Raw genomic sequence first — 26099 nt, forward strand, 5'->3', positions numbered from 1 at the left:
TTACAGTGAAAAATAAAGTTGATTAAAATTCAGTGATTTCATTTCTTGTGTTATTTTGGTCAAAGAAATGGCTAAAAATTCTACTACTTTAAATTATGATGAAATTATGATAAGTTTTCTTTCACCAATCGTTTGAAAGAAGCGGAATAAAGTAGAATTTTCGGATATCGAATTTTATAGTATCACTCGAGTAGCAAGCCGATTTTGTATAATTGTTTCTACTTTACAAAATGTAAACAAAGCGCAAAACGGCAGAATAAAATAAAGTACTTCAAGAGAATTTTGATCATTTGTAAAATATGACTGCCGTGTTAAAGAAACGTGCTTTAGCTGAGTTCAGCATGGTTTTACAGGTAATTATATTATATACAAATCTAATTCTAGGTTTTTATAAATTATTTCCTTAACCACTAAATAAATCCAACAGTTCATTCAATCAAATTATGAAGTTGTAATCATATATATTAAGACTTCAAATTAGGAAACTATTCTTGAAAAATAAAGCAAAAAGCATTTCTAAATAAACAATTCAAAAGCTTGAACAATGATTTTGCTAATTGAGATGTTATGATTTTATAAAGTGAAAACAGAAATTTAAATCTTACTTTCATTTCTTAATTGCAGAATTATTTATTGGTGAATTTTACAAATTAATTTATAATTTTTTTTATAGAGTATCCATTTTTTAATTTTATGTACAACAGGTCATTCCAAAACACATTGCCAAATTAAATGTTTGTTCATTTATAAGGGTAAAATCTTTCTTTAACTAACTAATGAATATGTTTATTATTAAATTTTTAGTGAAACACTATAAATTGAGATTTAATAAAATATATTGAAAGATATTTTGTGTTCCATACTGTTCTTTTTCTTGGCTCTAAATTCAGTTCCTGTTATTCACAGAACGGGAGAATCTGAAAGTGTACAAGTTGTAGTAGTAGCTACATTCGAGCAATCATACCTAAAATTTTTAAATGTTTCTATTAATATCTGGCAATAAAGGAATATTTCCGCATTGTGATGTTTCACACCAATTTTAATTGCCAAGATGCCAAATGTATTTTAAGTTGCAATTTAAAAAAAAAAATATGTAATGGTTTGCCTTGGGGTGGTTGCTAGTTATACTTTTCTAGATGTTCCCTTTCTGTCATGTTTTTTATTTTAGTTTCTAGTGGGGCACTGCCTGAAAGTTACTGAGACTTGGTGATTATTTTGTCGTAGATCACTACATGGAAATTTTTCTGAAAAATTTATAAGTGAGGTTTTCATGATTTGAATCATGATAATTTTAATTATATAAATCATGATATGTAAAGAAAAAAAAATCATGCACAACTTATTGATATTTTCAATGAAAATGTTTCTTTATCTTTTCACATGCATTGCATAACAATATAATAAATTAATTCCTATTAAGTAGTGCTAATAATTTTTAAAATGCTATGATAATAATACAATTTATCTATACATGATATGTAATAGTTAATATAAAAATATGCTCTATAGGAAGCTCCTAAAAAACCAGCTAAGCACTTACGTTTGATGAAGAAAACTTCTTACCAACCTGAACTTGATCTAGACCTGCTGAAGGGAACTACTTCTAGTGCTGCTATGATTGTTCTCTTGCAAGTTGAAGAAGCCATTAAAGGAGAGGTTGGAATTTATTAAATTTTGTGTTTGTTGCTTTATTGAAAATGGTATATTTCAAACTGAAAGCACCTATCTTAAACCCCAAATATATTTGCAAAATTAAATAAAGATAAAAATTGATAAATCAATTTTATAGATTATCTTTAAAAACTTCCAAAAAAAGGAAATATTTTTTAAGCAATTTTCATTTAAAATTAGAGATTTTCTTTTATTTATTATAATACCTGTAAAAACTTTTCTTCCAGGTGAAGATTTTCAGATTCTTTACATAGTTACAAAAAGTCAGTCTACTATTTTTGCTTATTCACATTTAAACATTCCTTCTTATTTAACACAAAAATTGATCCATGAATTTTAACATTTTGTGAGGGTATGTAATATTTAAATGGATAGCCCATTGACTTGGTTGATTCATGTAGAAATTTAATGTTTTGGTACTACGGGGCATTTAACTTTTTTTATAGTGTTGATTGAACTTTTGCTATTTAGCAGGTTGAAAAATTGTCAATCAGTTGTCGGGCATAAAAGCAAACTAAAAATATAAACTTAAATGAAATTTAAATTTTTTGAAAATGTGGTGTAAATTAATCTAACTATGATTGATTGATTTTTCTCAATGATGACTTTTTAATTTTGCATCTTTACTCACCTTTTACAGACTTTAAATCAGCAACAACCTGCATGCTTTCTTTACTGCAGCAACCTGTTTATAAGTTTAGATTCCTTCCCCTATCTCTGAAGCAAGAATCTATTTGCTCCTGCTATTTAGAAGCTAGGAAACTTTAGTTTAACTCCTTGACAGTTTCCTTTCTTTTATTGTTCAGTTTTATTTGTTTGTGCTTTACTTGTTATCAGTTCTTGTTTGTGTTCACTCTCGCCTTGCTGAATTGGAAAAAAAATTATTGATTGTTTTGAGAAATATGATTTGTGTAGTTATGCATGTTTACATTGTTTTCTTAATGTTATATTGTTCTCTGTTTTGGTATAGGTAGATGCCATTCCTTTGTACAACACTTTGCTAGATCATTACTTAAAAGAACCTGAACCTGCCGTACGTGTGAAATTAGTAAACATTCTTTCACAAATGGTACAAGCAAACCTAATTGAAGCATATACATTGTTCGATGATTTACAACCTTTAATGAAGGGAGAGTCATCTCATAAAGTTTTAGCAGTTTTGCTTTCAACATTCTTACGAATAAAAAAACTGGAAAAAGATGATAAACTTCATTTGCAAATATTTCAACTAGCTTCAAAGGTATTATTATTCTTTTCAAATTCTATATTGTGTATTTTAATGTCTATTTGAAATGGTGTACAAAATTTAACTGAGAAAATTGTTAAGAATTCAATAGATATTTTTGCGTAGTTCAGAAAAAATTATAATTGGCTGTTCGAAATTAGTTAAATTTTTTTCTGATAATTCAGAGAAGAAAAGTTTCTTTTTTTTTCAGTATCAAAGTCTTAAAAGTATTATTAATATTGATCACATCTGCCTTTAATAAAAGACTTTTTCTACAGATTGTATCTTTTATGTTATTCTAATACTAAGTCATGATTTTCAAAATTATAGTTTTTCAAAATTATAATATCATTAATAGTGGTAAGAGATTGTTCTGTTGAGCTTAGTTCAATGTCTGCTTTTGAAAATATGTTTTATTGTTGAACCAGAGTAACATTCATACAAATTAAAAAAATAAAAATTAAAGTTAGTTTTTTATAATATTTTTTAATAGATTAGGTGAATTTTAGTCAATTCTTTCAAACATAATTTGTCAAAAGTTTTTTTTAACTAGGTTAGATTATACTCAAAAGTTATTGATTATTCAAAAAGGACAAAATACCTATGTTTTTTATTATTTATTTATGAAAAAAATTTACTTGGTTGTAGACTTTTGAAAGAAAAAAAGGCTATGTATTTAACTCCATATAATTTCTCAATCTGTAAGTTTCATATGAATTATTAATAGTGAAAATTTATTACCTAGTTATGTTTTCATGCTTTTTTTTTTAATTTATAATTATTATATTAATTACATATTGTGATAAGTTTGTACATTTCCCTTACAAATTATGGTTTTATATTGTTAAGTGTTTAAATAGCTTAACTTACGTTTATTCATAGTACCTTAACAATCGAAGTCATGAAGTGAAATGTGCGGCTTTAGCTGTCATTGGAGATTTTATTGCCCTAGACGATAAATCGGAATCTTTCCAAAATACGCTTCAACTGCTTGCCGAGTACAGCCATGATCATGAACCAAGGGTTCGAACAGAAGCTTTAAATGCTTTAGTATGTATCATAATGAATATGCTTTCTTATTCTTTTTAAACTGAAAGTCTTATACTTAAAAACTATTGATTATATTTCAGTTACAACTTCATGATCGAGGCTTAAAATTAGATTCTAGTTTGTATGAGGTTGTTTGTGAAGCCCTCACTGATGATTATGAGTGTGTCAGAATGGCAGCTCTCAAATTAATTGATGTCATTAGTCATTTGCATTCTGAAAAGTAAGTTTGTTTATAATTAATTGACATTTGTTTCTAATTAATTAACATTGTTGGCAGTAATTCTGCTTTGTATGCCTGCAGTGTTCATTATTTTATTTTACTTCATTTGTTATTTTTATCTAGGTTGTAATTAAAAATTTTACTCAAAAGAAAATAATTTTTATTTTTTAATTCTTAATTTCTAGTTTTAAACTTTTGTTTTTAAATTAATTATGAATCAAAATAATCTTTAAGTACTAAATCATCTTACAGCAATGTGTTGAGTTTATAGTTATAGTTTTTATACAACAAATATGATTCCAAAGTCTTTTGATATTGTTATACATTACATTAAGTTTTAATGGACCTAAATTTATTTTTAAAAATTTCTTAGTGCACTTAAAAAACATTTATTCAATTTTTCCTAGGGATAAAAAATATTTATAACTTAATAAATTTCATGTTGTCTCTTAATTTTTTTCAAAAAATTGTTTTTTAAAATGTAATACAGTCGAACTCGTTTATAACGAGCTCGGATTTAACGAGAACTCGGATTTACCGAGGGAAACGAGAATATTTGGTTGGATCAATGTTAAGTCTATGGAACAGAAGTCGCTTTTAACGAGCAAAATCCGGTTTTAGCGAGCGAAATTTTTCTGTCTTGCAATCTTTTTTCTCATTTTTCTAGTCTTACTGTCTCATCTTTTTTTCAAAATGATAAGAAATGCGTGAGAAATTTAAAAAAAACAAACCGCGAACTGAAACTTAATTGCCCTTATTGGTCTAATTTAAAGCTTTATCGGTTGACGAAAAAGTAAAAAATTTACGGAAGTTGGATGACGGTGTTAAAAAAGTCGAAATCTGCAAAAGGTATGGATTGTTTTCATCTACTGTTTCCACACTGCTAAAAAACAAAGGCAACCTAATGAATGCATACGACCAAAATAAAACAGACTGTAAACGACTGAAGAAGTGTTCGAAAAAGGATTTGGACGCAGTGTTATTGAAATGGATGAAGGTGCAACGTAGTGCTGATTTACCTGTGAGTGGACCAATTCTAAAAGTGCAAGCTGAAAAATTTGCTGAACAATTTGGATATTCTTAGTTCGTTGGGGGGAAGGGGTTACAGGGTTCCCACGGTCCTTGAGAGTCCTTGAAAGTCCTTGAATTTTTTTTTGCTAAATTTAGGTCCTTGAAAGTGCTTGAAAAACGTCTTAGGTCCTTGAAAAACTTGATAGGTCCTTGAATTTTTCCAATACTGCCGGCGGCCCTTTTTATAAAACACCCGCGGATCTTTCTCGTTCTTTCTGTTTTGTTCCCAAGCTCTCTCACGTGGTTTTTAACGCCACCATAGGGGTGCACAACCTGCGGGCCAAATGCGGCCCTTCGACTATTGAAGTGCGGCCCGCGAGAGCTTCTAAACACAATAAAAAAATTTTAAAAATGGGAATTTTTAATCGCACTTTTAAGTCATCACGTTTTGACACAATCAATTTTAGCAGATTCTTTAGTAAATGTACGTTTAACGCGCTTTCTTTAAGCCGATTTTATGGTAAATATAAATGATTTTTTTAAACAGTTATTTCCACTTTTCTACGTGATTTCGAAAATCTCGAATTTTTATTACGACGCGAGTTTTAGAACGCCCATTTCAATAATCACTTTTTGGTGCACTTTATTTGTGACGATTTCATCTTAAATCTAAGTGATTTTTTTTTTAAATTTGAAATTCTTTTTTTCAACAATATTTTTCGGCAGTTATTGCTATGCGTTCCCACGTATCATAAAAAATTTCAATTATTCTATTACGACATGCAAATTTTAAGTCGTGAATTTGACAAGCTTTATTCGTGCTCAATTCAGCATAAATATAAGTAATTTCCCACCTATTATTTCTATACTTTTCCACATGACTTTGATGATCCCTTTATTTAACTATGATGTTACTAAGATACGTGATTGTTAATCGCACAATTAAATAATCACTTTTTGATACGGTATTTCGGTACAGTTTTATCGTAAAGCCTGGTTATTTTTTCCACAACTAATATGATTTGGTCGAATGTGGGAATGAATTGCGATTTGGTCAAAAAATGAATATTCGGCAAAAAAAGAGAAAAAAAAATCGATTGAGGACAGTACACTTGGGGCCAAATAGCAAAATCTTTTAGCAGCATAGCAACACTGAAACTAACATTTCAATGCTCAGAATAATATTTCCTGGAAAAACATATTCTTAAATTAACTCTAAAAAATAAGGCCAATCAAGAAGGTTTTAGAAAATGTCGCAAAGTGAAACAAGAGAACATAAAAATCAATATTAATTTTTGGAAGAAAATTTTAAAGCTTAACATCTCAGTTTTCCAATTACCAGAAAAAGCCAAGAAAAGAGAATTAAGTCAACAGAAATGCTATTAAAAATTACAGCGTTATAATAAAAATGTCTAAAAAAAGTTTTTTTTATTTAGAGAAAATAAAAAGTTAGAAAAAACGTTCTTAATTTTTTAAATTAAAATCTTATGCTGAAAATCTCAATTTAAATTTTTCTCATTGCCATAATTTTAAAAGAAAAAAAATTGCTGTAAAATAAATTTTATTAGTAATATTAGTAACCTTCTCAATTCTCAAAGTATCGAAAAAATGACAAAATTGACTTCTGATTATATATAAATATATATATTTTTAAAAAAAGTAATATCTATAAAAATTCAAAAATAAAAAAAATAAAAAATAAATTTATATATATATATAGAATATTTTCTAAAAAATATTCTGCCGAATATTTGACAGATCATTCAACCAACTGAATTTTTCACAGAAGGGCCAAATATTCGTCTGCCGAATATTTGACAGATCATTCAACCAACTGAATTTTTCACAGAAGGTCCAAATATTCGTTACACCCCTAATTTAAATGCAATGTTATTCAACTTGAGAAATTCATAAAATGGAGGAAAACGTGAATTTTTAAACTGCTCACCGTTTGTAGTTAAGATTTCAATTTTTTGTTGCTTAAGTGATCTTTTTCGATTGAAAAAAAGGAAAATGTTTACGATAAAAAAAATCTAATAATTAATAAAATGAAATAATAAATTACATTACAAAATAACCATTGAATTTTATTGTGAACTATCACAGTTTTGGTTTTATTTTAGGCTTTTGTTTTAAACCTATAAATTTTCTTCAACTAAAATATTTAATTTGAATTTATATTACTTAATTATTAATTTTTTTTTTGGTAAAAAGAAAGTTAAGGTTTTTTTACTTTTGAATGATTTCTAATAATGGAATACCTTTAATTTTTTACAAATATATTACTAAGTTTATTGATAAAAAAAATAGAGCGCGAATGTTTAAATAAACATTACTACATTTGTCATTAACATGTCTAAATACATGTGCGGCCCTTCGTTAGCCAACCTGCTGTGCAAGTGGCCCTTCACTCAAAAAGGTTGTGCACCCCTACGACACCGTTTCTAACTGGGCCTAGCGTCTTGGTGTCTGCCAAGCGCGCGGAGCACAGCAGACAATCAATGCGTCCGGGGCGAGACTCCACTTCATCTTCTGTCGCATATGCTTAGATCTTCTTTTTTCTTATCGAAACTGGAATACTCTCGAATTTCGTAACAATATGTACCTTGTAGTTTTCAATAAATTTGCCGTTTTACCATCCGCACTTGTCCTTACGTTTGCGTCATTTCAAAACTTTATTGTAAAGCGTATTCGCAAAGGCACGGCTTCGTATTTGTGTTATGTAGTTTAGACTAGTTATGCCTGGAAAGTGCTATTTTAATCCCCAATGGATGGATAATCAAACTTATAAGGAATGGATTTTATCAATGCCCGAAAAGAAGTTCAGAGCCAAGTGCCGATTATGCATGAAGGAGATCAATATCGCAAAAATGGAAGAATCTGCTCTGAAATCACACATGAAAGAAAGGTAAAACAAAAAAGCAGTCTCATGCCCTGAGTTCTCTTTTTCCAAAGACATCAACATCTAATTCATCTGGTGTAAATACTCCTTCAATATCGTGTGCCCCAAGTGAAACAGAAACTTTAGTGGCCGAGGTAACATTGTCTTCTTATCTGGTCAAAAGGAGAAATTCTCTGGAGTCTGAAGTGCATCACTAGTAATTATTCATGTAACTCCTGTGAAGGGATTAGTAAATTGTTCTCCAAAATGTTTGCTGATAGCTGTATAGCGAGACAATTTTTTTGTAGTGCCACAAAGTGAGCCTATTTGGGCTCCTTTGGATTGGCACTATACTTCAAAGGGATTCTTATAAATGAGCTGAAGAATGTTGATTGCTACACTGTACTCTTTGATGAGACGTTAAATCAGTCTCTACAGTCTAAGCAGATGAACATTATGGTAAGGAATTGATAATAAAGTTTGCACTAAGTATCTTACCTCCCAATTTATGGGTCATGGAACTGCAGAAAATATTTTGTCCTCTTTTTACAAATGCATGGATGATGGTTAAAAGCTCTCTAAAATACTTAAATTATCCATGGATGGACCCTATGTCAATTGGAAATTCTATTAGAAGCTTCAGTGTGAATTAAAAGAGAAATATTCCCACCAGGTCATATTCATTGGCAGTTGTGAACTACACATAACGAATAATGCTTTTAAACATGGTGAAAATGGGATATGTTCCTTCTAATTTTTATTTTCAGAAAAAATTATTGCTGCATAACATTTAGAGAAGGTTGTGTAAATTATGGATGAATAATTTCAGAAATGATGTTTAATAGAGGAGAGGAGGGGGTTATGAAATATGGAATACCTAAGATTTAGCTCTGTCTTTCATGCAGCCTTCACATGGAAATACACAGGATTAAAGGATTTCACCATTAACACCTCATTACCATTAGTTATAGATTGTGCTGAAAATGATTTTGTGAATTAATATGTAAAACCAGTAGGGTTGTTTTTAAAAAAATATAAATTTTAGTCCATAATACATATACTTTCTTCTCTCTATATAGGCAAAGCATTTAGGTATTATATTTGAAATTAATTATTGCTACAACAAGCATTGTTGCTTCTAGTAAAATAGAAGAGAATAATTTTTAAAATTGGTCTTAGATTAAGGTCCTTGAAAAGTTTGTTGAGGTCCTTGAAAAGTCCTGGAAAGTCCTTGAATTTCAATCTCATCATTGAGTGGGAACCCTGGGTTAGTTGTCATTAAATTCAGAAAAGTGTTTAATTAAATTAATTAATGTAATTAAGGTAAGTAAGTATTAATTAATGTAATTAAGGTAAGTAAGTATTAATTAATGTAATTAAGGTAAGTAAGTATTAATTAATGTAATTAAGGTAAGTAAGTATTAATTAATGTAATTAAGGTAAGTAAGTATTAATTAAATTTTAAGTAAACTTAATCATTTTACCTCCCAAGCCCCCCCAACTTTTATTTGCACGCCTGCCTTAAGGACCCGTTTATTACGAGCACTCGGATTTAACGAGTACATGTTACGGTCCCTTTGTGCTCGTTATAAACGAGTTCGACTGTATATATATTTTTTAAATGTATGTATTATTGATTTTCAAATATAAAATATATATTTTTTTCTAGGTTAGTATCTGTGAGTCCCGAAGAACAAATACGTTTAGCTGATGATGCCTTTGCCAAAATCTGTACTATGATTACTGATCCTTCTACGAATGTTCGTGTACTTGCTGCATCTTTATTGGTGCGTAATTTTGACCAATTTTAATTTATTTTTAGTAATTTCAGTCATGAAAAACTTTATGTATTTAGCAGAAAGACTTTTTAATTTTATTTGACAATTTTCTTTTAAAATTGAATTTAAGAAAGTAGAAAGCTATATATCTTCGCAAGCACAACAGGTCCTTGCGATCTTGGTTGCCTCTGCCGTATGTTGTTTCCAGCATCTTTTGCCTGCAGCATCCAATTTTTAATTTTATAACTTAAGAGTAAAATTTAATGTCATTTGACCATTTAATTAATGGTCTTCTACTAGCTCTTGATCCTTCTGGTTTTTTTAAACTTTAAGATTTTATTGGGATGATCTAAAAAAGCTTCTTTAAATATGGTCAAGCTTCCTTGAGGTATCACTACGGTTGACTTGTGTTGTTTGTCATGGAACTTCTTTATTATAATTTTGAATGGAAATTAAAATAAGTGTTTCCTTAAACAATTTTTTATCTGTTATTTAGCTTTTCAATATATTTATCTGTCCACTATTTTATTGGCATTGGCAAAATTATAGCAGTTATGAAACTGCTCTCAATTTTATAATTAGTGCTTATTAGTTCTTTTAGAAAAAAGTTACTTTCTTTATGTTTTATATTGGTTTAAATTTTCAGATTTCAGAGTTTGATATTGATCACACGTGAATTAACTCTTTACTGAACAAATTTTTTTTTTTTTAAATGTAATATTTAAAAAAAAATTATTCTTGTTCTAAATTAGTTCTTGTTAATATGCAATTATTTTGATGTAAGAAATAAGCTTTTTTAGGCCTGAGTTAAATAATTTATCTTTCAAAATATTTTACAGGATATGAAATTACTTTTTTTTTTAAACTGTAGCCTTTTTTCTTTTGGTTAAATAAAATGTAATGATAGACAATGAAGATGGATTAAAAGTGGTTAAATATTAAGTATTTTTTTCTAATTTATTGTGAACATGTTGCTTGTCTTTTTATTTGCTATGCTACTACAGTTATTTTATTTTGTGTGGTATTCAATTAAAAATAAGAAATTATTTTGCAGGGTGGATTTAGAGAAGTCAGCTTAGAGTTTCTTAACCAAACTCTGGATAAGAAACTTCTATCCACATTAAGAGTATGTAAACATAAATATATTAACTGAATTTTTCTAGTTTAAAATATAAGTACTAAATGTATTTCAAAATCCTTTTAGAAAAAGAAACCTGGTTTTGAAGGAAATAAAGAAAACAATGAAAATACTGAGTGGTCATCTGGTAAGAAAATGTATACTGAAGTTTCAAAAGAAGATATTGAAGATGATAATGTTAGTCTTATGAGTTCAGGAGCTTGTGGAGCATTTGTTCATGGCTTTGAAGATGAATTGCAAGGTATATTACACTAATTAGTTTATATGTTTTGGTAATAATAATTCTGGCTGTAAGTAGTAATAATAATTGGTGATTATTAACAGGAAAAATTTATTTTGGTAAATGTGATCACTTATGCACATTAATCGTATTATTTATAATTGTCAATAAAGTTTGGTCAGTGTGATTAATTGGGTATAATTTGTTGAAACTCCTACCTTAACATAATTTTTATATGTCTATATGCTGTGATAATTGTAGAGATTTGTAGAATTGAAAGAGTAGAGGATTATGTGAAATAAGGATTTTTAAATATGTTTTAATTTAAAATTATCGCTTTAAAAGTTCAATACATTTTTTTATATATATCTCATGTATATTGATGAATGATAATTTTTAAAGTCTCGAGTTCAGAAATTAATGGTTTGTTTTTTGGACCACTCTGATGAGGATAAAGCAGAATCTATTGCAGAGCAGGATCCGTATGACAACACTGCTAATTTTATCGAATCCGACGCAGATGATGTTCTGGTTTCTTTAACTTTGAAGCTTTATGGCATGTTTTAAAGGTTTTCATCTTGTTTTATTTTTTAAAATACTCTTGAATCCAAATCTTGAATTAAAGTTAAGATTATGCTGCATCTTACCTTTTCTTATTTTTTCTCAGCGTTATTTGAAGTACTGTTTTTAAAAACATGTTTGAATGTAACGAAAATATGAGAGAAAAGTTCCTATTAATCGTATATAACATATTAAATTACATTGTAGTATAGATTTTGATTAATAAAAATAATAATAAGGTAATAGTTTTAATTATATTTTGTTTAATTGGCACAAAATTATTAATATTGATGTCACTGTCTATAATGTTTGATATTTCATGATCAATGAATGCCCAACTTTATTACCAATTTATATGTCAACTTACTGATTTTTGTAAAACTTTAAGGATAATATTAAGACATAGGGTACATTTTTACGAAGAATTGTTATAATTTATAGTTTAAGCCTTACAGTGTTTTATGCATTCTTGAACTAGTAGTAGCATAAATGAACTAGTAATTTTCAAGTATTAAAGTTCCAAATACCTGATGAAAATATATCTTTATCCTGGATGTAGAATTTTATAATTTTGTGATTATTATTAAGTTAAATTTTAATTCATTAACTCTTATTATTTAAAAAATTATGTCAAAATTGATTTAGTTTGTGCTGTTGTGAACTGCAATCTGTGTCCTTGTTTCCTCTAAATGTTTCCATGTACAATAATTATTCCTTTTTCCACAATTTTTTGTATTTAATTTGTAAGCATATTTATTGAACTTATTACTGTTTATTTTAATTATTTTGCTTATTTGCAGGGACATTACCTACTAATAAAATGAGAAATTTTCATTCAAATGTATTGGGAGTTTGATGCTCAGAGAATTTTGCTGATTTTTCTATGAATATTATTATGTTTTTTTATTAATTCTGAATCTAGATTAGCGATAAATTTGGAATAACTCAAGTACACTGGTTATCATAAATTAAGGAAAATTCACAAAAATCGCGATAACTCAAGAAATTACACATGGAATTTTATGAAACTTACCCACAATATACAACACATAGTAAGGTATTAAACAACATAAAAAGAAATTATCAGACATTAATAGTAGTATAGAAATTAGCACATGTATAAAATAAACAAATTGGAAGTATCGGTTTGCAATAGAAAAAGTACCTTTAATATGGAATATGATTGCCTCTAGAAGCAATACAGCACAAACAGCGATGTGTGATGCTTTCAATTATGCGGTCTATCAGTTCAATAGGAAGTGAGAGCCATTGCTCTTGTAAAGCAGTTGCAAGCGTGGCAAGGGTCTGAGGGGGCGGATTGATGGCAGATACACGCCTCCCTAGAGCATCCCAAACGTGCTCGATAGGATTCAAGTCCGGGGATCGAGCTGGCCACTCCATGCGAGTAATTGTTTCCTGTTGAAGATAATCATCAACAATGCGAGCTCTGTGTGGTCTTGCATTATCGTCCTGTAACAGGAAGCAATCACCAATTGCCCCGGCATATGGGCGCACATAAGCATCAAGGATGTTGTCTCGATAAACCTGAGCATTCACGGTTCCCCTTGGAAAGACATGGAGGTATGTGCGCCCTCCTAAGGATATGCCTCCCCAAACACAGACACTGCCTCTTCCGTATGCATCTCTTTCACGGATGTTTGATGGATGATAACGGGTCCCAGGTTCTCTCCATATCAAATAACGTCTACTGTCACTTTCTAGACTAAACCTGGACTCATCCGTAAAGAGAACAGGCCTCCATTGATCTGACGTCCAGTGGACATGTTGTCGGGCCCACTGCAAACGGTCTCTCCTATGGCGTGATGTGAGCGGCACGCAAATGGCTGGTCGTCTCGCATACAGACCACCTTCGTGGAGCCTTCTGCGCACAGTTGACGTTGACACCAACCTTCCGGTGGCTGCAGCAAGAGAGGATCTAAGATGTGTCGGAGTAGCGGTTCTATTCCTGCGTGCACTTAATGTCAAATATCGGTCATCGGCACTGGTCGTAACAGTTGGCCGTCCTTGACTGAACCTCCTAGATGCCGAATCTGTGGTTTGAAATTGCCTCCAAAGTCTATGAACCACAGATGGACTCACATTTAGCCATCTGGCCACTTCTGATTGACTCTGCCCTGCCTCTAGTCTCCCGATGGCTCTCCATCGTAGTTCTTCAGGCAAATGATGCCTAGAGGTCATTATCATATATGGCAACGTTACTTTTAAAAAGTAACGAGTAAAAGTACAAGTATTTTTAAAAAAAGTAACGAGTAAAAAGTAAAAAGTTCTTATTTTAAAAAGTAACGAGTAAAAAGTACAAGTAAAAGTACAAGTACTAAACAAATAAAGTAACGATTTAAAAGTACATTTCTAGGAAATCGAAAATTCAAAGTAACCTAAAATTTTATTGAATAATATTCTTATGTTCTTCAATGGTTTTGCAAAATTGGTTTTATTTATTTAATTATTTTTAAGTTTGAAAGTTATGGACATTAATTTATTTTTAAATTCGGAGGAATATTATAATATAATTTTATGATATAATCGTATAATAACATTTTAAAATCAAGTATAATTTTAATATGAAACTTTTTATGGATTTGCACGAAAAAGAAATTTTATCTATTGATTTTAATTTTTAATTTATTATCTTTATTTATTTAAATTACCATTGATTTAAAATTGTTTTACTCTATAGAAACGCGTTTTAAAAGCACAAACATAAACAAAGTAAACACGGGGTTTCAGATAGCTTTGTGATCTTTGAGCTAATAAAAAATAATTGAATGTGCATCAGTATAAGTTAAAACAGAACAGTCTACAGTTTTATTTGTAACAATGGATAATGCTGAAGTCATGCGAGAAAATCATTTTACGAACATTTCTGCCAAACGGAATAATTGAAATTTGTAAACGAATTTCAGTATCTGCGGCTAAATTAATACCTTCGAGTTTTCAAGAGTTAAAATAGTAATTATAATAATTTTCAGTAGCACAAATAGTTCCGAAGTTCTTAGAGATTTGACTGGGCGTTGTTTGACAACGTCGGGCATAAACATAATTTTAGTAAAAAATGTACTAGGTAAAAATGCATTTAGTAAAAAATGTATTATGACAAAAATGCATTATTAGTGAGTCCAAAAAGAAAATTGAAAAATGTAATAACAAAATCCAACATCTTTTTATTTAAAATGTATTAAACAAATGCATAAAACTCGAAAATGAATGAAAATAACTTCCGAATTAATATTTTTTTCATTTTGCAAAATAATTGCATTTTGACAGCATTTTTTTTTTAAATTTTCTTTTTTCTTTTAGAAAGCTTGCCGAGTTTTAGAAAAAAGTAACGATTTCATTCAACATTTCCGTTACAAATACTTGTACTTTTTCCCAAAAAAAGTAACGAAAGTACAAGTAAAAGTACCAAATTTAAAAAGTAACGAAGTACAAGTAAAAGTACGTACTTTTTACTTGTACCGGCGGTACAAGTAACGAAAGTAAAAGTACTGCCATATATGGTCATTATTACGAATTGGCTATCTCAGATTTTCAATGTCGCAATCACAGTAAAATTTGTGTGCTTTCTCTCAAACTTGGACTTTTATGCTCCAGGCAGATGACGTAAGCCGAGTGCAGCGCCACTAATTTGCATATTGCAATTTTACTCAGCTACTCTTAGTGGACAACATATGCAAATTTTGCACGGTTTGGCTTACTTTTGAAAGAGTTATCGCTATTTTTGTGATTTTTCCTTAATTTATGATAACCAGTGTATATTATTTCATTAAAATCTAGAGGTCCGAACTGCGACTTTGGATTCATTCTGTAAGCTGGCTACTTATTTTCCATCATTCGCTTCAATTTCCCTGGATTTTCTTGTCGACATGTTCAATGATGAAACTGAAGAAGTATGCCTTAAAGCTATTCACTGTCTTCAAAAAATAAGTCTCCATATTATGTTGAGGGAGGACCAGCTGAAAACAATTTTAGTGGTGTTAGAGGTGCGTAAAAGTAGTTCATTGATCTTTTTTCTTTAGGTTTCTTTACATTGGCAGCTATTTCTTTTACTTTTATTACGAAAACTTACCTGTTTTTATTTCTATGAAAGTACTAAAATAATTTTTAAAATTATATATCTATTAGTACTGTATAAATGATAAGACATATTGTGTAAAATTGAGCATAATTAGTTTACATTCAAGATTCATTTATAAATTAGAATTATTAAATTTTATTTATTTAAGTTTAAGTAGGTTTGATTAAGTTTTATTTAAGTTTATTTTTGCATCTCTACAATTTTGGTAAATTTTTATAAAGAACAATGCTAATCAGAGTTTATAATTTTCACTTTTATCAAGTACTCATGACATCAAGTAAGCCACTAATTTGTGCGACTTAAAAATTAAATGTCTTAAAGAAAATGACTTTTTTTTCAGGAATAAAGCCAGTGATTGTTTTTTTTTTTATTATCTAATTTTAAATCTTTGTTAGATTAACATCTTTTAAAAATTATGATGCCAATTAATTTTAGTTTTGCACTTATATCTGTTTGTTGTTTCAGAATGACTTACTATCCCTAACAATATTAAGATAATTTTATTAGCTTGTTATTCAGTTTTCATAATTTGTTTGAATTTTTTTAAAAACTGTAATACAACATGAAAGCAGTTGAAAAACTATAAATTATCACTGATAATAATCTAAATATAAGTTACATTAGCATAAATATGCTATTATTTTGTGGTGCATGCTTATTCAGGGATATTATTGTAGCATATATTATTATCTTGCATATTATTGTAAAAAAATTGAAGGTTGTAAGCTAAGTAAATTCCATGAAAATATTAAGTATTTTTTCACCTGTAACAGAATCAAATAAAATTTATTTCTTAAATTTATTTGGCACATTCTTCTTCCGAAGTTTTAATTTAATTATATATACTCTTAATTTTTTACTGACTAAATTTATACTATAAATTTTGGTCAAAAATTTGTTTTTCTACAAGTTTTGCTTATGTTAAATATTATGTTTCATATTATCACTTATAGTGCATAAATTTAAATATTTATATGTTATGTGTATGATATGAAAGTATTCACAATATAATTAATAGTTTAATATTAAAAATAACATTGCCATCAATTAATTTTTTTGTAGTGTTTCCATACATTATATTTGCGCCACAATTATACATATGTTGTTGCATCTTATATTCATTGTTAATAACAGTGAAGAATCAACATTGGACAGGTTTTATAATAACCAGAGAATTTTTTAAAATCAGCAGCAAAGTTTGCTAGTGATAAAACATACTACTGGTAAAATCAGGGTTCTTACTAACATTTTCTAAAGCAAATATTGCAATAAATTTTGTGATGTAGAGAATTCAACATAATAATTGCCCTGTCCCTCATTGCAGTGAAACAATTACTAAATGGTAAATATTAATGTATGTTGCCTTGTATGAAAATTTAATTACTTAAAAGTGCGATTACCATTACATCAATATTATTAATTTTGTATTTAAAATATTAGAGATTAATGAGAAATTGCCAGGTTGTAAGTAATACAACTGACAGTAATAACTACTGAAAAAGCAAAAATTAGAAAAGGACATTAATTAACTACGGATTAGTTGTAAATTGGGCGCGTCAAAAAGTTATTAGTCAAATTGGAAATTTATGTGTCGTACTACCTTCATATTAGAAATTTAAAAATATCGTAATTTGAAAAACCATGTGAAAAAAACCGCAAAAACCACAAAAATTTCTGAAAAAATAGTGAAAAATGACGTGGGATTAACAATGGAATAGTCAATATAGCATTTGAAAAGTGATTGGTTGAATTTGAAATTCGGGTGTTGAAGTATTGTATTAAAATAATCTTTAAAAATATTGAAAATCCGTAAACAACTTCCAAAAAATGAGGTAGATTTACAACAAAATTGTTGATAGTCAAACAGTTGTTAGTTACTCAAATTTGGAATTCACGTATCGCAACAACATTGTATTAAAAATATCGAAATTTGAATCATGTGAATAAAAGACTGAAAAATGATTGAAAATCTCAACCGTCAGAAGCTACTAGTAATTTGTTTTTTGAACAAGCAATTTGCTACTTTCTAGTCTTTAAAATCACGCCCAGATAATAACTATTAAGGGACAATTGCATCTCAATAGAGAGAGAAAAAAAGGAATGTGATCTCAGGATGATTTCTCAAAGTGGTGCTCTAGGGATAGTTAGCCTTAAATACGTTGCATATGTAATTTGTAAAGGATACAAACAAGCCACAATGGCTCAGTACTTAAGGCACTGAGTTGTTATTATGTAGGAACAAGGTTCTATTCCCTATGGTGGCTAGAAGACTACTCAACTTCAGATCGATGAGTAGCAGTTATTCAGAGAAGTACCGCCAATCAGTGTACAATACCATCATCATGCTGTTGGTTTCAAATAAGTTGGAACTTAGCCTCTAAACTTCCTTCAACGGGCTAGTTGGGGAATACTTTTACACAAACAGAATTATTTCAGATTATGTATTACTTATGTTAAGATGGTTTGGTGCCCTTAATATAATTTTCAAGTTTTCATTTAAAATAATTTACCTTTCTTTTTCTAACCTTGTCTGGATTTAATTTTGAATGTCATATTGTTTTTAATACCTTTTTTTTCTCCAATGTTTTTTTCCCCTCTTCCTTATGTGTTTGTTTCTTTTTGCACATTTGTATATTAGTAATCAAATTCTATAAATATTTATTTTGTTGCTTTCTTCTCCAGGATTTCTCAATGGATTTAAGAGAAGCTTTACATACTATGCTTGCTTCTTGTCGTTTAACAACAAAAGAGTGCTTGAAGTTTTGTGTAGATAGTTTATTGAAAAATTTGATGCGATACCCTCAGGATAAAAGATCTATTTGGAGGTATATTTCTCATAACTCTTAATTTGCTTATTTTTTATATTATGTCTTTTACTTGTTTGATAAAATCACAGTAAATGTATTTCCCTACTAATAAAAAAATTATATTCTTACACAGTAAAGTAGGAAAATATTTGTTTGTTATTAAAAGTATGAATTATTATGTTATTTTTATTATTTATTTAAGTGTGTGATGTCCATTAAACATAAAGTGTTAATTTAAAAGATGCATTCAAATAATTATTGTTTATATGTATGGATGTAAAGGTTAAATATAAGCTCTTGTATATGTCTGTAATGATTTCTATGTATATTTTATACTGTAAACTTTAAAATGACTTCAGGTGCTTACAGCAACTTGGAGAGAGACACCCTTACTTAACATTGCCTTTAGTTCCTGAGCTATTAAGCATTCATCCTTTCATTGACATGACTGAACAAAATATTGAAGACCCTGCATGTATCCTTTTTACAAATACTAAAAATTGAGCCGTGATGGCTAAGGGGATATAGCGTTCGCCTTCCAATGAGGTGAATCGGTTTCGAATACCACCAATGACTGGTCGATACGAATCCGCAGGCTTGCACCGTGCTGACGTGACACAGTGCTGACGTGAAATATCCTCAGATTCAGGAGTTCCCTTGTCTTCTGGATTGGGTTCAAAATTACAGGCTACGGAGTTGAACATTAGAAGTCGTAAACCCAAAAATTGGGTCGGCTGTTCAACGACGGTTTAAAAAAAAAAAAAAAAAAGGGAAAGTAAAATACTAGAAATTAAATAATAACAAAAGAAGTTTAAAATTGTAATTGCTTCAGAATAGTTCATGCATTAGTTAATTTTTATAAGGTTTGCTTTATCTATTGCAAATATATATTTTTTTCTCACAAGATAATCCTAGGAAATTAAATAAATTGTGTTGATTCAAAGAATTAGATGGCTGAAAGAACAATTGAAACATTTGGTAAAATTTAATTGACTCTTAAAATTTTTATGTTGAAGAGTTTACAGCAAGCTAATTTTTATTTTCTTACGCCTTTAATGTTACAGTGTTACAAATTGGGTGTAAAAATTCTGATGTCATTATTATGAATCACATTGTTTTATTAAAGCCAAAATCATCAACAAAATTTCAAACTATAGCAGTTATAATTAATTACATAAAACATTTTATTATATCTAATTTAATAGTAAGCATTAACTTTAAAACTGTGAGCAGATTTTAATATATCTTTTGACTAATATGTACTATAATTTAGATACTATAATTTAGAGTAATATTATTTTTATCATGAACACTTATATGATTTATTATGTATTTTTTGTTATGAAATATATCATAAATATCTATATTTAACTCTATAAAAATGGTAACTATATGTCATAGTTTTTATTTGTGTACAGATAAAAATAGATAAGACAATTTTAATTAAGATTGAAATATCTTGTATAATTATGTAAAGATTTTGTAAAATATGACAAAAGATCTTGCTTGTATAAGTAAGTAAGACCTTATAATTAAAGAACATAGGCATTTAAAGAACACAGTTGAGATGGTAACTCATAATGTATAAATAGAATTAAGTAATACTTAATTTAATTGGTTTTTGTGGCTACTTGATCATTATCACCCTGCAAAGGAGCTGCCCCTGGGGATCTATCCCCAATAGCAACTCCAACTTCAAATTGATGGGTCTAGAAGTATTTGGACAATACTATCTTGGTTTCAAAGTTGTCGAACCTTTATCACCTTGACACCATAGACTGATAACTGACTGTGATCTGGACACTTTTCATTCTTAGCTAACTAAACTACATAAAAGTTAAAATATTAAATTTTAGCTCTATAATATATGTATTTTTTAAAAAATTATTAAAATGCTTTATTTTAATAAATATTTTTAAAATTAAATATAATATGACATGTTTTATATTAATGACAATGCATTGACCAAAATAATTTTTTTTAACTGCAATATTAGTTATATTAGCTTTAAAATTTGTTCGCTGCTATTATTCATTTTACTAATCATTAATATAAACTTATTACTTTAAATGTAAATGTTTGAACTTGAAATGAAATTATGGTTTGCTACCCTTGATTTATGAAGATATATGCAATCTGATTCTTGTTTTTAATGCTGCTTCAAAGTGTCATGTCATGCTTTCTTTGTTTGATGAATATACTCAGAAACATTATTCTTATTTAAAAGACACTTTGCCACACTTGGTTCCTCATCTAAAGGTATTGTAAAAGTTTAGAGTTCATTCATAATTTATTTTACTATTAGCGTATCAATTTTTATAAAATAATATTAAAATGATTCAATTACATAAGTTAGTATTACATATGATGCAACAGCTAATTAAAAAAAAAACTCAGTTGCGCAACAGCCCATTGAGGGCCAGAGTCTGCTGTGCCCATCCCTGTTTTCTGAATTTTGGGTTCTGGGATGCAGGAGCAGATGTTCCGATTGGATGGTCAATGGAACACGTTACCCAAAGTGTTTAGTTCCCAAGCATGTTTGGTACTCATTTTATCTACCTACTGAATTATTGTTTAAATGTTGCATTGTTTGTTTGAATATTAGTCTTTTTATTTATGTAAGTATTATTTATTGATATTAATAGAATACTTAAATTGACATTATACTTCATTGCTATTTTTTACATTTTGATTTACAATCTATTCAGCATTATTTCCTTCATAATCAGTAATTATTTAATCTTTCTATTGATTCACATTCAATTTTTACTAAGTATTTAAATGAAGAGATAATAAAGTTTTAAGCTTTGTATTTTTTTGTTCATCTTATCAATTATTTTTCTAGCTTTCTAATGTATCAGTGAGTTCTATCGATATTGAATCATCTGATGAACATTCACGCAAGTTCTTAAATCAAGTTCTTGAAAGAGTGGCGGCTGCTGAACACCGTAATCCAAAAGCAAGACAAAATATATTAGAAACTTCTATACAGTAATTATATTCTTTTAGTAAAAATTTTGTATTATGATGAAAGTTTTGAGTCATTAAATGATAATTTATTTTCTAAATATGCCTATTTTTATGTTACTAATTTTGTTTACTAATTTATGTTTTTGAAGTTGTGTTCAATTTTTATCTAAAATGCTATAGGGGGAAGAAAAAAAAAAACTGAAATTTCATTAATGTTGTAAAACTGACTTATTTGAATTTTATTTCTTTTCCTGTATTATTTTGAAAATTATTTTATAAATGTTGCTGTTAAAATACCCAAAATCAATTATTACCAGAATTTTCAATTAAAATTTGTTTTTAATTGAAAGTTGTTTGTATTTCAATAAATATTACTGAATTTATTACATAACTAGAATTTCTTCTTAAAAATTATTTTTAACTTCATATTTGAATAAATAAATTTTAATCTGAAAATTTTAATTTTTACTTATTTTTATTCTAAATTAAGACTGTTTCATATTCGAACTTAGTGTGTTTCGGTTTTTTTTTCTACTGTCATACAATAATAATTTATGCAATAAATATTTTGGTTTGAAATCTTTTAGATGTGCTTTTGGAAAAAAATTACTATTTTAATCAAAAATTAGTTGCTATTCATTTTTTAAAATTATTTTGCATTGTTTTTTTCTTTACCTAATTGTTGTACTAATTCTTTGAATGATAGTTTAACATGATTATGCTGTGATTGTTAGTTTTATCATATCTTAATGCCGAAAAATTTAAAGTTTGTAATTAATATTTTAGGGATTTGAAGCAGTTGTCTGCTATTGAACCTAAGTTATCTGCTGCTGCTAATTGCGCTGCTTTATACATACAATGTCAACTTCTTTTAGCTAAAGTAAGTTTAGTTTATAATTTCCTTTTGTACTTATAGCACTTTCTTAGTATTATGAATTGTTTTTTATTACACTTTAAATGACTTGGCTCATTTTTTGTTTTCGAAAAATGTTAAATCTTTTTATTACTAATGAGCGTTTATTATTTTTTAGAATATTTTATTTGATAATGTTTAAAAAAACCCTTTTAATCAAAATTCTTTTCTCTCCAAATAAATATTTCAGATTATTTCAAACAAAAACTGGTTGAATCCATCATTGTTGTCACCTTTGCAAAGCAGTACTCTCAAATCATCACTTGAAAAGGTGAATATATTCAATATTTTTTAATTTTAAAATAATTTAAATTTTTCAAGCATAATTATTAAAACTTATGTATATGTTACCTATATAATTTTCTGTATTTGGGTTCTTTATTTTAAACTTTTGCATTTTATTAGTTAAATTAAATTTTTTATTTTTTTACTGTTTTAAATATTACAGTTTAAATTTTTTGTAAAGGGTATTATTAAAGATATTTTTCAGTTAACTTAGAATGTTTTTTTTTCTTAATATAAAATGCACAACATTTTATTTCTTAGTATGTTTTAGTCTACAGCAATGCGAGGAAAAATGTTTTTTAAGCTATTTTTTTTTCTCTTCATAGATTTTTTTAAATTGAATTAAAAGCAATAAAATCCTTGTTTTTAATTTTTTCTTCTTTTTCAGCTACTTCAACTTTCATTTTGTCTCAGTCATCAGTTCTTGGGATTGAATAGTGAAGAAATCATTTGCTTACGACAGTTAAGACTTCGGGCTTTATCCTTACAATTGATGGTCTTGATAAGAGGCAGTAATACATCAGCTCTAGGACCTTGTGAAGCCTTTTTGGAACAAGTTGATTCTTTGCAAAGGTAATTATTTCAAAACAAAGAAAATGATTCTTAGGTTAACTTCAACTAAGTTCACATTTTCATTTATGTATAACTACTAATGCTACATAAAAACGAAATATTCTTGAATAAATTTTCAATTAATGTACCTTAATTGCTTTAAAAGTGTAAAAACTGTTCCTTTGAATTGCCCAGAAATAAGTGGAAATAGTTGCTTATTTCGTATTTGGAAAATAGTTTGTTTTAAAATGATTATTTGCCCTTATTATTACTGAAATACTTCATTGGCATCTATTTGTTTATGTAATTAATTCGTTAAGGAAACTTTGTTGAAAACATGATTCTGAATTATCATAATCTGCCAAATACCGACTATACTTGCAGAATCTAATTTTTAATGTATAATATGCAATATTTCGTCCTTTTAAGTAATTCATGTTAATATTGTTTATAATTTGTTAAAAGAAATAATAAAGAAATGCAGATTCTATTGATAAAAATATAAGTAGCTGTGAAAGATTTAATAAAAAGGAACATGAAAGTCCTTTACATTTATGTTTTGGAAAGACATGGTGAAAATAAAAATCAGCTTGAGGCAGATATTGGAATCTGTTACTTCCAGACATTCTTAGTCATATCTCTTCTTTATCTATTTTCCATCCTTTTTAATCTTTGTTCTTGTTTATATCTTTTTATTCATTTAAAAAGTGCTTAATTTTCCCTTTTCAAAAATATTTTTTTCTTTACCATATCGATTTTCTCCACGTAATATGCAAAAGCATGCTTTTCACATTATTCTGTTCAACGTTTTCACAATTCATTCAACTACAATCTATTTCAGCTTATCGTCGGTCCATAGCGTATGAGAACGGTAATCATTTTACATGTTTGATGAAATACTTGCGAGTTCGTTGAGATTATTTCACTTTCGTGTGCAACTCTTCATCTTCCATCCTCTGATATCAAACCGAAAAATCTCTTGATCTTTTTATAATGGCTAATATAATCAAGAAAATGAGTTCTTTGTCAGAAACTAGTTATTTCATTATGATCATGTAAAGAAAATTATTTTGCATTTTGTTAACTTATATAGTGTTTAAAAAGTACTTAAAAGCTGCTCATTTTTTGTTGAAAGATTTGGCTATGCACCGCCATATATATATTTGAAAATTTTAGTTTGATACATATCTTATACTTGAAACTTTTTTAATAATATCATGCAGCAGATGATAAATAAAATGGATTTATCAGTCAGGTAAAAGCTTTCTATGATTTTTGGGGCAATTCATATAACTTTTTTTTTAAAAAAAATTTCTATTCAACGGAAGTAATCTTCCCCCTCAATTTTTCTAATGATGTTTTTCCAAATTAAGATTTCAGGAGGAACAGGGTTTGAGCCCAGACAGTTTTACATCTGCACTATTTAGAGATTTGGATTCTCTGGAAGACCCAAAACCTGGAACAGTTGCCAGAGTTCTGCAGCCATTATTGCAATCCTGTCCATGTCCCTCATTGCGACTGAATGTTGACAGCCCTGAAGGTCTTGCAAGGGTAAAACAAGCCAGCGCTGTGATACATGAACCAGCTGCCGATTCTGAAAATGTGCACAAGTTTACCGCTGGACTCGTTCTTGGAATTACAATGGATGCAGAAGTTGAAAATGTAGAGAATGTGAAAAATGTTAAAGTAAAGGTAAATATATACAATTTTATGATATTACAATTAGTGAAAGTTATTAATTGCTTATGACAAGAAAAGGAAAAATTACTATTCTGCAGGCAATATAATACAATTTGATTGCCATGAAAATAAAATAATAAGGAGTTTAGTAAAGTTGAAACATTACTCCATTTTATTTTTTCAGAACTGATGATACTATAAAAATAAGAGTTAATTAGGATTTTGTAAAATAGGTGACCTGACCATGTTTGTTCATAATGCTTTCAGTCTAGTTTACAGGTAGGAAAATCTCAGTTTGGGACACTTATGTAATAATTTAAAGGGATCAGACGTACTTCCCTCGTAATTTATGTTATTCGATCCCATGTAAATTGTCATTTATTTCTATATTAACTCTTAATTTTTCTTTAAAAGATAAATGAAAAAAAATTTTTTTTCTGAGAAAACAACTTTATACTTCTTTATTGATAAAATTTTTTAGATTCAAATGTATATTTTTTTAATCAATGATTTTCTTAACTTTTAAATGTAATATTTTATTCATATATTTTCATTTCTAGGTCAAATATCCTGACCAACAAGTTCAATTAATTCTACCTCGATTAGCAGACTTCCGACAACAGGGAGAATTGCAATACAGGTTATATACATCAGTCCTCCTTTCACACAGTATTTGGTCTGGTAAGCAAAATTTTAATAATTTATTCAATTTTGTTTCTAAATCTATTTTTATGACATAAACTAAGTAGGATATAACTATTCTTAGTAATATTATCAGGAGCAACTGAAACTTACCTAAATTCAGATATGTGGGTACTAGCTACCCTGGGAAGTAAAGATTACAAGTGTACAATGTCACTATCATACCACTGGTTTATTATTCGTGGAGTCATAGCCTTCATAAAGCCCTAGGCTAACAACTGGCGGTTGCAAAAATGCTTTTCTTTTATTGCTATTAGGCCATTGGTTTCAAAAATGACCTTGAATGATTTGATCTTGAATTGGTTTTAAGATATCAATATTAAATGTTATTATTTATTC

The 26099-nt window shown here is 28.5% G+C and overlaps 1 protein-coding gene across 1 annotated transcript in view; it reads left to right on the forward strand.

Annotated features, from left to right (window-relative positions):
* Positions 1-2: 2 nt before the first annotated feature.
* Positions 3-26099, forward strand: part of IntS4 (integrator complex subunit 4) — a 26816-nt gene continuing 719 nt past the window's right edge. Inside the window, exons 1-18 of the mRNA XM_016052613.4 lie at positions 3-353; positions 1510-1656; positions 2642-2911; positions 3779-3946; positions 4027-4166; positions 9728-9845; positions 10891-10962; positions 11041-11215; positions 15551-15756; positions 18534-18676; positions 19018-19133; positions 20784-20917; positions 21504-21649; positions 22415-22508; positions 22732-22812; positions 23215-23399; positions 24752-25070; positions 25619-25739. Coding sequence (XP_015908099.1) covers positions 300-353; positions 1510-1656; positions 2642-2911; positions 3779-3946; positions 4027-4166; positions 9728-9845; positions 10891-10962; positions 11041-11215; positions 15551-15756; positions 18534-18676; positions 19018-19133; positions 20784-20917; positions 21504-21649; positions 22415-22508; positions 22732-22812; positions 23215-23399; positions 24752-25070; positions 25619-25739 — 2689 coding nt within the window. The 5' untranslated portion in view covers positions 3-299. The remainder of the gene's footprint in view (positions 354-1509; positions 1657-2641; positions 2912-3778; positions 3947-4026; positions 4167-9727; positions 9846-10890; positions 10963-11040; positions 11216-15550; positions 15757-18533; positions 18677-19017; positions 19134-20783; positions 20918-21503; positions 21650-22414; positions 22509-22731; positions 22813-23214; positions 23400-24751; positions 25071-25618; positions 25740-26099) is intronic.

Source organism: Parasteatoda tepidariorum, chromosome 2 (assembly GCF_982258835.1).
Source record: "Parasteatoda tepidariorum strain Cologne lab strain chromosome 2, Ptep-v5.0, whole genome shotgun sequence".
Taxonomy (NCBI): Eukaryota; Metazoa; Arthropoda; class Arachnida; order Araneae; family Theridiidae; genus Parasteatoda; species Parasteatoda tepidariorum.